At 36.6% G+C, this 15,506-nt stretch overlaps 1 protein-coding gene across 7 annotated transcripts in view; it reads right to left on the bottom strand.

The window, feature by feature from the left end:
• The window catches only part of NUDT12 (nudix hydrolase 12), a 97,682-nt gene that overhangs the window by 72,182 nt on the left and 9,994 nt on the right, over positions 1-15,506 (bottom strand). For 6 of the 7 annotated variants that reach the window (XM_079145889.1, XM_079145891.1, XM_079145892.1 and 3 more), the window contains 2 exons: positions 14,868-15,067; positions 11,817-13,865 (listed from right to left, as the gene is read on the bottom strand). In XM_079145889.1, the coding sequence (XP_079002015.1) occupies positions 13,755-13,865; positions 14,868-15,067 (311 nt within the window). In that variant the 3' untranslated portion in view covers positions 11,817-13,754. Of the gene's footprint in view, positions 1-11,816; positions 13,866-14,867; positions 15,068-15,506 lie in introns of those variants that run through there. The other variant, XR_013764796.1, reaches the window with a different exon arrangement.

Genomic DNA, 15,506 nt, shown 5'->3' with positions numbered 1-15,506 from the left:
TGAAGAATTTCTGGAGAATGCATAATTCCTGTAATCCCCATCTTCCATTCTCTTGATACTGATTTTGATGTATCCCACAGTTTCTGGTATATTGTTTTTCCATTTTCCTTTGATTCTAAACATTTTTAAGATGTCCCTCAAGTCCGTTTGTTCCACAATATAATTTAACTCTAAAATTTCTTTAATGTTTTGTTTGGATGATTTATCTGTTGGTGATATCAGGTATTGAACTCACCCACTATTTTTATACTGGAGTCTGTCTCTTCCTTTATGTCCTGAAGTATTTGTTTATATAAAATTGGGTATTACTACATTCAGTACATATATATTTATAATCATTATATCTTTTTGATGGATTTTCCCCTTTATTCATTTGTAGTGACCTTCTGTGTCTCTTCTGATTTTGACTAGAAGTCTACTTTTTTGGATATGAGGCTTGAGTTGTGTTAGCTTTTCACTGCTGTGACAGATATCTGAGGAAAAGTAACTTAGAGGAAAGATTTATTTTGGCTCATGGTTTCAGTCCACAGTCAACTGGCTTCAAGGAAGAACTGTGGTAGAAGGATGAGACAGAGGAAGACTGGTCAGCCCATGGCAGTTGGGAAGCCAGGACTGGGGTAGTGGAAGCAATATATAGTCCCCATACATACAGTGACCTACTTCTGCCAACCAGCCCCACTAGTCTATATTTTCAACCACCTTTCGGTAGTCCCTTCATATCATTAAGTCAACAAATGAATTGACCCACTGATGAGGTTAGATAATTCAATAATGATTGAATTATTCAGTCATTATTCAATAATTTCCTAACCTGGGAACATTACTGCATTGTGGACCAAGCTTTCCATACATGAAACTTTGGGGGAAATTCCAGATTCAGAACATACTATGTATATAGTTACTTCTGCTTGAGTTTGGATTCCACTTGCTTGAAAAATTTTCTATCCTTTTCACTTTCTACCTGCATGTCTTTGCCAGTGAGGATATTTTCTTGCAGGCAACAGATTTTTTTTTTTTTTTTAAATTCAATCAGTCATTCTACATGTTTTTAATTGGAGAATTGATATTATTTACATTGAGGGTTATAACTGAATGATATGTTCTAATTCCTGTCATTTTACTTTTCTGATGACTTTCAAATAATCTATGTTTATTTCTTTCCCCCTTATTCACCTTAGAGGGTTGTTGGTTTACTGAGTTAACAATGTTCGGTTCTTTTATCTCATTTATCTACTCTTCTGGTGAGATGTATTTTTTCACATGCTCTCCTAATCATATTTATCTTGCTCCCTTTTCTGTGTGTAGTATTCCTTTAAGTATCTTTTATAATGCTGGTCTAGTGTCATGAATTATTTATTTTATGCTTATCTTGGAAGGTCTTTATTTCTGAAGGATAATTTGGCTTGATATGGTAATCTAGGTTGGCAGATATTTTCCTCTAAGGATTGAAAACATCATTCCATGCCCTCTGGCTTTTAGAATTTTAATGAGACACTTCTTACATTGATAGATTTACCTTTGTAAGTGACTTGGTACTTTTCTCTTGCAACTTTCAATATTTCTTTGATTCGTACTTTTGGTAATTTAACTATAACATGATATGGAGCGATTCCTTTCTAGTTATGTCTAATTGAAGTTCTAAATACCTCCTGCACCTGGATGCCCATATCTTTCCCATGATTTGGAAATTTTTCTGCTATCATTTCACTTAATAGGTTTTCTATGCCATTTGCCTGTACCTCTGCTCCTTTGTGTACACCTATGATTCACATATGTGGTCTCTTAATCATATCCCATAGGTCTTACATTTTTTGTTAATTCTTATTACTGCCTGAATAATTCATTAACCTTGTCTTTAAGCTCTGATATTCCTTCATGTGACATACTCTATTGGTGGGTTTCTAAACTGTTTTTTATTTGATTTTTAAGCTTTTAATTTTCAATATTTGTTTAGTTCTTTTAAACATTTGTATCTATCAAATTGTTCTTTCATATCTTGCATGGTCTTTCTTAATTTTTATTTGTACCCTCTTTGAATTGATTGATCATTTTTAGTAACTACTTTTGAGTTCTTTGATGTTTCATCCACTTCAGTATCTTTGGAATCAGTTTTGAGAAAATTTGAACTTTTGGAGTTATCAATGTCTTGGTTTTTCATTTTTCTAAATATTTCTATGTTGAGTTTTGTGCATCTGTTGTGACATGTCCCTTCCACTTTTATGTGAGAGGTTTCTTAGGGAATAGTTTTCTTTTGACAATGTTCCCTGGGCTATCAATTTGTTGTGTAGTGTTAAATTTAATTCCAAATGACCTTTGTAGTACAGTATCCTGGGCCTTCTCTGACCATGACAGTTAAATTTTAACACAGTTCATATAGTGTCAAAGTCAGAGGAACCTTTTCTCTGTAGGTACTGATAGTGTGTAGTAGGCAGTTGTGTTGTAAACAATAGAGTATATGGGGTGGTTACTCCTCCAGTCTGTCTACAATGTGCTGTCTGCAAGGGTATGGGAATGACCTATGTTGAGGTTTCTTGTAGGTGCAATATTTGAAACAGTTGCATTTTTCACTCCATTGCTATGGGAGCATGCGCCCAGGAGTGGGAATTTGGACACCCCCTAAATGTGACTACTTGGGGCTGGGTCATTGGTTGGGGAATTTTTGTCTTGTGTGTCCTTAAAGTTGAAGTTATCTACCAAGATTTGACTGGGTCTAGGTCATGGCTGAAGTAAAGTGCAATTTCTCTATTTACAGTGAGAAGGGTATAGATCTGCAGAAGAATTCCCACCCAATCTGCTTGAGGTGCTAGGCTCAAAGATCACCACTCCACTCAGAGGGAAGAAAACAAACAATAAAACCACAACATAGAATCAAATCAGATATAGGAATTGAGTAACAATCAATTTAAAAACTACAAGAACTACATTAACAGTAACTGTAGAAAAAAGGTAAAAATATTATAGAATAACAAGTTTTAATAAAGATTAAAATTACTATTTATAAAAGGGGAAAATGACAAAGTAGACGAGGGAGATTTAAAAATATTTTATTAAAGTATAATATAAAGAATAAAACTAAGAAAAAATAATGAAAAATAACAATAATATAATAGATGACAGAATCAATGGAGAAAACAGAAAAAGAATGAAAGAAAAAAGAAGTGTCAAAAATTTATCCTGGAGGTTTCAAGATGGCGGACTACAGGGTGGCTGCATTTCATGTTGCTCCAGGATTCAAAAGAGGAGATATTGAGAGACTTGGGACCAACTCAAAGCAGCCGGGTGAGTATCTCCCATTGGGGAGGAGTCCCGGATGGGACGGTAGTCCTGGAACGCAGGGAACTTTGTGAAGTAGAGCTGCCCGGCGAGACACCCCTCCCCCCACTGGAGCAGTGAACTCAGACAACTAGAAGCATCGTAAAGGAGGCCGCTCAGCACAGCGCTGGGACTCGGAGCAACCACTGGGGCTCCGGCGGCTGCCCAGGGGAGAAGCGGCGAGGAGAGCTATGTGGACTCAGAACACCGGGGCCTGCCCTGAGGAGGAGGAGGAGGAGCGTGGCCACTTGGATTCGAAGTGACTACACCAGAGCAACAGGCGGTTGCCAGAGGAGGAGCTGCATGGTGGCTGTTTGGACTCATATCACTTCTGAACACCGGGGCCTGCCCTGAGGAGGAGGAGGAGGAGTGCGGCGGGTCGTTTGGACTCACGGTGACTGCATTAGAGCTCCAGGCGGCTGCTCAGAGGAGGAGGCGTTTGGTGAGTGGTTTGGACTTAAAGCGACCGCTCCTGAACACGGGGGGCTGCCTGGAGGAGGAGCGCGGTGGGTCACTTGGTCTCTAGTGGCCGCACCAGAGCTCCGGGCGACTGCCCAGAGGAGGCATGCAGTGGGTCACGTGGATTCAGAGCCACTCAGAGCGACTGCTCCTGAACACCCAGGGGGTTACCCGGAGGAGGAGGAGGAACGGGCGGGTCACTTCGACTTGGAGTGACTGCCCAGGGCAACGGGCGGTTGGTGGGAGGAGGAGGCACGCAGTGAGTTGCTTGGACTCCTAGTGACCGCACCGGAATACTGGGCGGCTGTCTGGAGGAAGAGGCGTGCGGCGGGTCTCTGGGACTCAGAGCGATTGTACAGGACCCAGGTGGCTGCTCAGAGGAGGGGCCGCATAGCCAGGCGATTAGGTGCACAGCAGGGTCCCAGGATCTAGGAGGCTTCTGGGTGGAGAGCTGCACAGAGACACGCTTAGGGGCGGAGCGAAGGTTCCAGGACTGCGGGCAGATTCTCTGAGGAGGGGCAGCCTAAGGAGATTCATCTGTGAAGGGTGAGGCTCCCAGGCCCAGGAGGTAGGGCTGGGCCCCTGGGAACTTTGCAGAGGAAGGCAGCACAGACCAGGCGGTAGCTGTAAATTGAGGGGAACCTCTAGGAGGGGAACTGACCAGTGAGACCACCCCACCAGGTGAGTCTTCCCTGCCGGGTGAGGTTTCCCCAAAAGGACGGTGAAACCAGAGACACAGGCCCAAACAGGCCTTGCCTCAGCCCGCAGCCTAGTTCCCCTTTGGATGACCATTGGTCAACAAGTGGAGACACCTCTGCCCACTAGCAGGGAATATACCCCACCTGAAGGCCACCACTCCTAGAGAGGCAGCTTCCTTGTGGAGCACCGCATTATCAACTTCCTCCAAGACTTCAGCCTACTGAAGGCTAAGGGGGGATATATATAGAAATCTTCAAGGACATTGTAAGTCAATAGAGGAAATCTGCAATATCTCAGCGGTCCACTGATACCTGAACAATATGAGAAAACAAGGAAAGAAAATGCCGCAAACAAATCTAGATGTTACATCAATAAAACCCAACGACAGCATGGCAGAAGAAATGACAGAAAAGGAGTTCAGAATGTACATAATAAAAATGATCAGGGAAGCAAACGATGAAAGAGCAAATGCACGCACTGAATGATGAGATGAAAGAGCAAATGCACGCACTGAATGATGAGATGAAAGAGCAAATGCTGACATTGAATGAGCGCACCAATCGACAGTTAAAAGAGCAAATACAGGAAGCAAAAGATCATTTCAATAAAGAGTTAGAGATATTGAAAAAAAAACAAACAGAAATCGTTGAAATGAAGGAAACAATAAACCAAATTAAGAACTCCATAGAAAGCATATCCAATAGGATAGAACACCTGGAAGACAGAACCTCAGACATTGAAGACAAAATATTTAACCTTGAAAACAAAGTTGAACAAACAGAGAAGATGGTAAGAAATCATGAACAGAATCAACAAGAACTATGGGATATCATGAAAGGCCAAATTTAAGAATTACTGGGATTGAGGAAGGCCTAGAGAAACAAACCAAAGGAATGAACAATCTATTCAATGAAATAATATCAGAAAATTTCCCAAATCTGAAGAATGAAATGGAAAATCAAGTTCAAGAGGCTTATAGGACCCCAAATACACAAAATTACAACAGACCCACACTAAGGCACATTATACTGAAAATACCTAACATACAAAATAAAGACAGAATTTTAAAGGCCGTGAGAGAAAAGAACCAAATTACATTCAGGGGGAAACCAATACGGATATCAGCAGATTTTTCAATCCAGACCCTAAAAGCTAGAAGGGCCTGGAATAACATTTTTCAAGCCCTGAAAGAAAATGGATGCCAACCAAGAATCTTATACGCAGCAAAACTTACCTTCAAATTTGACGATGAAATAAAATCCTTCCATGATAAACAAAAGCTAAAAGAATTTACAAAAAGAAAGCCAGCATTACAGAACATTCTCAGCAAAATATTTCATGAGGAAGAGATGAAAAATAAAGAAGCAAATCAGCAAAGGGAGGAATTAGCCTAAAGGAATTGTCAAATAAAGGAGGAACCAAGTAGGGTCAAATAAATAAATAAATAAAATTTAAAAAATGAACCATATGACCGGGAAACCAAATCATATCTCAATAATAACCCTGAATGTTAATGGCCTGAATTCATCAATCAAAAGACATAGACTGGCAGATTGGATTAAAAAGAAGGATCCAACAATATATTGCCTACAAGAGACTCACCCCATAGAAAAAGATACCCATAGACTAAAGGTGAAAGGATGGGGAAAAACATACCATGCACATGGGCTCAGCAAAAAAGCTGGAGTATCCATCCTCATTTCCGATAATGTGGACTTCAAGCCAAAGTTAGTCAGAAGGGATAAAGAAGGACATTTAATACTGCTTAAGGGAAGCATAAATCAGCAAGATATAACAATCATAAACATCTATGCCCCAAACAGTGGCTCTTCCATGTATGTCAAACAAATCCTTCTCAATTTCGGAAACCAAATAAACCATAACACAATAATACTAGGTGATTTTAACACGCCTCTCTGACCACTGGACAGATCTTCCAGACAAAAATTGAACAAAGAAACCATAGATCTCAAAAACACAATCAATAATTTAGACTTAACAGACATTTATAGAATATACCATCCAACCAAGAGCGAATACACTTTCTTCTCAGCAGCACATGGATCCTTCTCTAAAATAGACCATATATTATGCCACAAAGCTAATGTTAGCAAATACAAGAAGATAGAGACACTACCTTGTATTCTATCAGATCATAATGGATTGAAATTAGAAATAAATGAAAGAGTAAAACACAGAAACTATTCCAACATCTGGAGATTAAACAATATGCTATTATATGATGAATGGATAACAGAAGATATTAGGAAGGAAATTAAAAAATTCTTAGAGGAAAATGAGAACAAAGAAACATCATATCAAAATCTCTGGGACACTATGAAAGCAGTACTTAGAGGGAAATTTATTTCATGGAGCGCATTTAATAAAAGAAGTAAAACTCAACAAATAAACGACCTAACACTACAGCTCAAAGCCCTAGAAAAAGAAGACAGACCAGCACCAAAAGTAGTAGAAGACAGGAAATAGTTAAAATCAGAGCTGAAATCAATGAAATTGAAACAAAAGAAACAATACAAAAAATTGACAAAATAAATAGTTGGTTCTTCGAAAAAATAAAATTGATAAACCTTTAGCCACACTAACAAAGAGAAGACGAGAGAAAACCCAAATCACTAAATTCGGAATGAACAAGGAAATATCACAACAGACAGGATTGAAATACAAAACATAATTAGAAGCTATTTTGAAAATCTATACTCCAACAAAATAGAAAATTTCGAAGACATCAACAGGTTTCTAGAGACATATGAATTGCCTAAACTGAACGAGGAAGACATAAACAATTTAAATAGACCAATTTCAAGTACTGAAATAGAAGAAGGCATCAAAAGCCTACCAACAAAGAAAAGTCCGGGACCAGATGGGTTCTCAGCCGAGTTCTACAAAACCTTTAAAGAAGAGCTCATTCCAATACTTCTCAAAGTATTCCATAAAATAGAAGAGGAGGGAACCCTCCCAAACTCATTCTATGAAGCCAATATCACACTGATACCTAAACCAGACAGAGACTCATCAAGGAAAGAAAATTTCAGACCAATATCCTTAATGAACATCGACGCAAAAATTCTCAACAAAATTTTAGCAAATCGCATACAAAAACGTATTAAAAAGATAGTGCACCCTGATCAAGTGGGTTTCATCCCAGGGATGCAAGGTTGGTTCAACATCAGGAAATCAATAAATGTAATTCACCATATCAATAGACTTAAAGTCAAGAATCACATGATTATTTCAATCGATGCAGAAAAAGCATTTGATAAAATACAGCATCCCTTCATGCTCAAAACACTAGAAAAAATAGGGATAGTGGGAACATTCCTTAACATTGTAAAGGCCATTTATGCTAAGACCATGGCTAATACCATTCTAAATGGTGAAAAACTGAAAGCATTCCCCCTAAAAACTGGAACAAGGCAGGGATGCCCTCTTTCACCACTTCTATTCAACATCGTTCTTGAGACTCTAGCCAGAGCAATTAGACAAACCAAAGAAATTAAAGGGATACGAATTGGAAAAGAGGAACTCAAACTATCCCTGTTTGCTGATGACATGATTATATATTTAGAGGAACCTGGAAATTCCACCAGAAAACTCTTAGAACTCATAAGTGAATTTAGTAAAGTAGCAGGTTACAAGATCAATGCTCATAAATCCAATGCATTTTTATACATAAGTGATGAATCTTCAGAAAGAGAAATTAGGAAAACTACCCCATTCACAACAGCCTCGAAAAAAATAAAATACTTGGGAATCAATCTCACAAAAGAGGTGAAAGAGCTCTACAATGAGAACTACAGAACACTAAAGAAAGAAATTAAGGAACACCTTAGAAGATGGAAAGATCTTCCATGTTCTTGGATAGGAAGAATAAATATTGTCAAAATGGCCATACTACCTAAAGTGCTATACAAATTCAATGCAATTCCAATTAAAATCCCAATGACGTACCTTACAGAAATAGAGCAAGCAATTATGAAATTCATCTGGAAGAATAAGAAACCAAGAATAGCTAAAGCAATCCTTAGCAGGAAGAGTGAAACAGGGGGTATTGCAATACCAGATCTTCAACTCTACTACAAAGCAATAGTAACAAAAATGGCATGGTATTGGTACCAAAATAGAAAGGTAGATCAATGGTACAGAATAGAGGACATGGACACAAACCCAAATAAATATAATTTGCTCATACTAGACAAAGGTGCCAAAAACATGCAATGTAGAAAAGATAGCCTCTTTAACAAATGGTGCTGGGAGAATTGGAAATCCATATGCAACAGAATGAAACTAAACCCATATATCTCACCATGCAGGAAACTAAACTCAAAATGCATTAAGGACCTCGGAATCAGACCAGAGACCCTGCATCTTATTGAAGAAAAAGTAGGTCCAGATCTTCAACTTGTTGGCTTAGGACCAGACTTCCTTAACAGGACTCCCATAGCACAAGAAATAAAAGCAAGAATCAATAACTGGGATAGATTCAAACTAATAAGCTTTCTCTCAGCAAAGGAAACTATCAGTAATGCGAGGAAAGAGCCTACAGAGTAGGAGAATATCTTTGCCAATCATACTTCATAAATAGGATCATTTTCTCTATTTGGTTTTCAGAGAGCTTTTTTTTTTTTTTTTTTTTTTTTTTTTTTTTTGCGGTGCTGGGGATCGAACCCAGGGCCTTGTGCTTGCAAGGCAAGCACTCTACCGACTGAGCTATCTCCCCAGCCTGCCAATCATACTTCAGATAGAGCACTAATCTCCAGAATCTATAAAGAACTCAAAAAACTCTACTCGAAGAATACAAATAATCCAGTCGACAAATGGGCTAAGGAAATGAATAGACACTTCACAGAAGATGATCTACAAGCAATCAACAAACATATGGAAAAATGTTCAACATCTCTAGTAAGAAGAGAAATCAAATCAAAACCATCCTAAGATTCCATCTCACCCCAATTAGAATGGCGATTATCAAGAATACAAGGAACAACAGGTGTTGGCGAGGATGTGGGGAGAAAGGTCCACTCATACATTGCTGGTGGGGCTGCAAATTAGTGCAGCCACTCTGGAAAGCAGTGTGGAGATTCCTTAGAAAACTTGGAATGGAACCACCATTTGACCCAGCTATCCCACTCCTTGGCCTATACCCAAAGGACTTAAAATCAGCATACTGTAGAGATACCGCTACATCAATGTTCATAGCTGCTCAATTCACAATAGCCAGACTGTGGAACCAACCTAGATGTCCTTCAATTGATGAATGGATAAAGAATCTGTGGTATATATATACAATGGAATATTACTCAGCCATAAAGAATGATAAAATTATGGCATTTGCAGGCAGATGGATGAAATTGGAGAATATCATGCTAAGTGAGATAAGCCAATCTCAAAAAGTCAAAGGACGAATGATATCACTAATAAGTGGATGATGACACATAATGGGGGGAGGGAAGGGTTAGTGTTAGGGTTAGAGTTAGAGTTAGGGAGGGGGGCAAGTATGGAGGAAGGACGGACTATACCGAGGGAAAAAAGGGGTGGGAGGGGTGGGGGGAAGGGAAAAAATAACAATGAATCAAACATTACTCTATGTAAATTTATGATTACACAAATGGTATGCCTTTACGCCATGTACAAAGAAACAACATGTAATCCCATTTGTTTACAATAAAAAAAATACATTATTAAAAAAAAAAATAACTACCCTTAACTTTTCTTTGAATTGGTGATGTTCATTAACCAGTTATCAGTATTGCTCTCATTTAAGCCTTACATGAGTTTTATGCAATTTTTTTGTCTAATATTTATGTCACATCACCAAATAATATACTTTTCCACTATGTTCTTATGATTTTCTGGTCTTCATTAATTGGGTTATCAAATAACCCAAGAGTATGTGTATTACTTCTATTCAAAATGCATCTCTTTCTCTTAATGAATTTTGGTATGATCTAAAAAAAAAAAAAAAAAAAAAAAAAAAAAAAATTTATCCTATCAGATGTTTGGTTTGGAGATACTTCTTTCCAAGCATGCATATGCTAGTTCCAGAGGCCCTTTAGTCTGCATGCCCAGGGATGGGGTCAATGTCTAGAGCACAGCAAGCATTTCTCTCCAGGCAAGCCAATATTAAGGATCACAGATTTTAGTCTGGACACTGGAACACAGTCAATATCTGTTAGGTATGTCAGCTGTACCGGGTAGGCCTACATTCAACTCTGTAGACCTAAGTATACGCCCTTTGGGGCTTGGTCAACATCCAAACCAAAGAAAGATGTTCTGATTTTTGGCATTGTAAGTGTGGCACAGGACAGGCATATATTTAGTCCCACAGACTTCAGCATGTGCAATGGAGGCATGGCAAATGCCTTCATGATGCCTCAGGGTGTGTGGGGGAGGAGTCAAAAACTGTGTTCTGCACAGGAGGGAGGCACACGAACTGCACAGTTAGCCACCCTCATCCCAATGCCTTAACTTAGGTTCTTGCCACACCATCTGAGACTGGTCTTCCTCATGACAGAGGGAAAGGCCATCAACGGTTGTATCCTCCACCTTTTGTCCCAGCCTAGGCTCTTCTGCCACAACTACTTCCTGTGGCCTTCTCCTACCCAGTCACTATGATGGGCTATACACAGAAACCCCAAATTACGATATTTCCAAGTTTTCTGCTCCCAGAAGCAATCTGGTTCCTAACAATAGGACCCCTCTCAAGATGGCTTCTGGTTATAGCAATGAGAATTTGCTATGATATTAACTTTCTCCTCCAAAACAGCAGACATGTTCAGACCAAATCCCTGAATTTAAAGCTTGCATAAACCATGGATTTCTCTGGCAATTCAGAAGGTTTGTCTCGTCTGTAGCTAGTATTGGGGCTAAATGCACTTCCTACCTATCTTATGCTTGTGGTGCTGACTCATTTCCTTTCTAGTACTTCACACCGCTTAGATATTCCATCACTCCTCTACTGGCCCTTAGAATTTTCCTCCATTTCTTTCCTAGGAAAGTAGTTTCTCCTTTGCATCCTGGTTCTTATCCCTCAGTCACACAAAGGGAACTTTTATTTCATTTTGTCTTTTTTCTCACCTGCCCTTTTTTGTTTGTTTGTTTCAGTGGTAGGGAGCTGAGGAAGAAATACAGGGCCTCACACATGCTAGGCAAATTCTTTACCACAGAGCTGTATCCCTGGCATTCATATCAAAATTTGTCTTCCAAATATGAAAAGTTTTAATAAGAATTTCATACCTTTGTTTATTAACACATCAATTTTAAACAGGGGATAAAATCTGAAATTTGGATTTTTCCCTGTGACAAAACATATTAAAAATACACATCACTCAAAACAGAAAATAAATATTTTAATGTATTGTTACATTCATTTCCATTAGAATATATTTATGGAACTTACACCTATACCATTTTTAATTGGCTATTCCTCCTATTTACATGTAGTTATTCACCTCTCAGAGGTTAGCAATTTAGGAATAATTATTAAAATAATAATTTACTTACATATTGGTTTTCCCCAAGTGCAGAATTAAATATCAGAAACTACATTTATAACCATATTTGTTGACACTTTATATTTTACTTTCCTATACTAACATTAGGGAATCCTTGAATTTTACAATGCAATGTTAGAATCTTCAAGTATTAAAAGTTCATTAGAGTAAAATTGAACCTCAAGTCATTATATGGCATAATAACCAAGGCACATCATTTTACATAGTTATGTAATTGCAATATTATTATATACATAAATGTCCTGTGTAAATCTTAATTTGGTTTTTGATATCAATTAGCTAAAAAATTATTCATTTAGCAAAATAAAGTTTTATTTGAGAAAGTTGTCATATTTAAGTTAAATACATTTTAAGTACTATATGTAAATTTTTAATATTTGGCAAGGAAAATTTATTCTTATCCCTTTTTAAAATTTATTCTACACACATTTTTGGTAATAGCTTCTATTTTCTATTACAGGGAGAATCTTGCCCTGGGTTATATAGTACAGTGGGTTATAATTATTTGTGTAACTTTTACCAATTAAACAAACTTAGCTTTCATGATTTCCTTTTATTTATCTATAAAATAAGGGCAATGAATTACATATATTACCCCTTAAGTCTCTTCCAGTTCCAAAATACAAGAGTAAAGAGCCAAATTATATAAATTTGTACATTTATAAAAATGTACCTCTTAAAATGATCTCAAAATAGCATTGTAAAATATACAAGTTTCTATGTTGCAAAACTGTCTACCACAATTTACTTTCTCTAGGATCTTACTCAGTTCTAAAATATACTTACATTATTAAGACTCCTTAGAATATGTTGAAATAATGTCAAAACCAAGATGTTGTAAATATTATTGGGAATGATTACTTAATTTTTTGGTTAACACAGACATAATCCTCATTATGAAATGAAAAAAATCATTGTTTTTAACTGACTATGTAAATATACCTGGGATTGATTAAAAGTCTTAGCTTTGAGGAAAATTCCTTTTAAATATGTTTAATTTCAGTGAAAAAGCAGAGGATCTTGAGTAAGAACTACTTTGGGTATAAATAACATATAAATAGGTATATTTTAATTTTAGGTTTAAGGAAGAGGTCCTACACAATGGTATGCTCTCTCTTCAGGTCTCCTTCCGTAAGTGTGGTATCCTAAGATCACCAGTAGAGTTAATTATCAAAAAATTCTTAACACTGGTCAAATTAGACTAGTAGCAACACTATAATAGCACCACTGCTAGAACAAGAGAACCAGGAGGAAAGAATAAGTGAAAATGCAATGGAAAAATCAGGGAAAATCAGATATTGGTAACTTAAAGGACCTTTACAATAATGAAAAGACTGAAAATCAATGCAGGCTCAAAATTCATTAAAATTATTTTGTTTCAGTTTTCAAATAAGGAATTTTAATGAGCAATCTAATGCTTATAAGAGGCATTATAATTCAGGCTTACATTTTTACGTAACATGATTTTTCTTATTAGAAATATGGTTTTGTGAGATAATTTATGAAGCACAAACCCCCCCAGAAAATTCAAAGGTTGACCCAAATGTAACACAACCTGAGGCAATGTTGAAGTTTATAAAAATATGACTTCTGTGGTTAATTATGGAAAGAACACTTTCAAAATATTTTGAAAGCCCAACATAGTATTTTGTGTTATTATATTCTAAAAAGCATTGAGTATTTCTAATCTCACATAAAGAGTAAGTGGCATTAGAAATTAAATAACACTCAAACAAAGCCTATTTGTTTGATTTAGAGATTGGGGTTCATTCCAATCCAGTGTTTGATTAATTGATGTGCAATAGCTCGGCTTGGTGGTACAAAGAATGCCTGTTGCTTCCCTTTGGTCAGAACATCCACAACCTAAAATACAGCATAATAAAATGCATTAGGATTTCAACACTGTAGCAATTAAATACTATTTACTATTTGCAGGTTTATATAATTTAACCAAAATGTGATGAGTAATACAGTGAAGAAAAATAGTAGAAAGTGACAATATCTATTCTCAACATGCAAAATTTCGTACAGCATTTTTAATTGCTTCACTGAATAGTTTTCAATATTTGGTGTTCCAGAAAGGCATAGTCCCTTATGAAAATGGAGTTATGAAAAAGCAACTTGTGCTTCATACTGAATTTCAAAGTAAAGTCAATCTTTGGGACTATTTCCCTTCCCTTTTCTAAAATTTCAAAACAATAACTTATTTTCTACCTTTTGGGGCCGACTATGAAATAAAATTAATTTTATGTGGAAAAAGAAAGCATTTCAGGTCTACTATTGCAGAGTGTCCATTTGTTTTTTACACAAATGCTTTGGGTCATGCAAAACACAGAAAAATAACACTTCTCATCATATTATTTAGAGATGTTTTAAAACATTTTTGGAAGTGTATATTTGTTACATACAGTTATGTCCTTTTTGTCCTTCAGTATATTTCAGAATAAATACTTTTCAAAAACTTTAATCACTTTTACTGATATTTTTTGAGAGGTACTTACTTTAATGCTATAAACTAAAATATAAAATGTGTGAGAATAATATTCTTGTTTCTTATCTCTGAGCTAATGTTTTTATACTTTAAATCCAGTGAAAGGTGTTAATATTAATGAGATGGAATCACATCTGAAATCTGAAATGATATGGACTCATCACTACTAGAAGAATCACATAGAATAAGTTAAAATAGGATACATTAGTAAACATGTATATTTTCTATATGGAATTATCAATTATATTATAATCCATGCATAATGAGAAAGCATAGAGTCATTCAACTTGCTGAAAATATGTTTCCTTGCTGCATGCCCAACAAATACTGTCAGGGAACAATCAATAGGAGAAGGAAATTAAATTGAACTTTACCTGTTCTCTAGTGAACCAGCGGGCATCCTCTATTTCATTCTTGTCAACTTTAATTTCTGTAGACACTGCCACAGCTAAACAACCAATCATTAAGGAGGACGGCATTGGCCATGGTTGACAAGAGACATACTGAACATGGCCAACTTTGACTCCACTTTCCTCTTCTACTTCTCTCCGAACAGCATCTTCTATTGTCTCCCCTAATCAAATGGAGCAAAAGAACAAGTTGCTGATGAACATGCCCTGGACATTTTGTGCTCCAAATGGTGCAAACATTTGAAATTCACTTTGGAGAAAAACACAATTCAAAGATTGCTAATACTAGACTAGAAGTAAAATAACAAAAACAAAAACAAAAAAAACTTCATTATTTTTAAAAATATATGCCCACATATTAACTATCAAATTGTCAACAAAAACTTCTCATCTGTTTTAAGTTACATTTTACAAATAATAAAATCTAATAAAACTGTCTATCACCTACTGTTGGCTAAGCATTATGCAACATATTATCTCATTTATAGATTATCACTAGATACAGATTATCAATTCATGACTTTTATAAATAGTTCTTTCCTTATTAAAATGTTGAAACATTTTTAAATTCTCAGTTACTGCAGATAATTTTTTTCATCTCAC

This window comes from Sciurus vulgaris (genome assembly GCF_902686455.1).
Source record: "Sciurus vulgaris genome assembly, chromosome: 6".
NCBI classification, from domain to species: Eukaryota; Metazoa; Chordata; class Mammalia; order Rodentia; family Sciuridae; genus Sciurus; species Sciurus vulgaris.
This window is presented reverse-complemented; position numbering and strand designations above follow the sequence as displayed.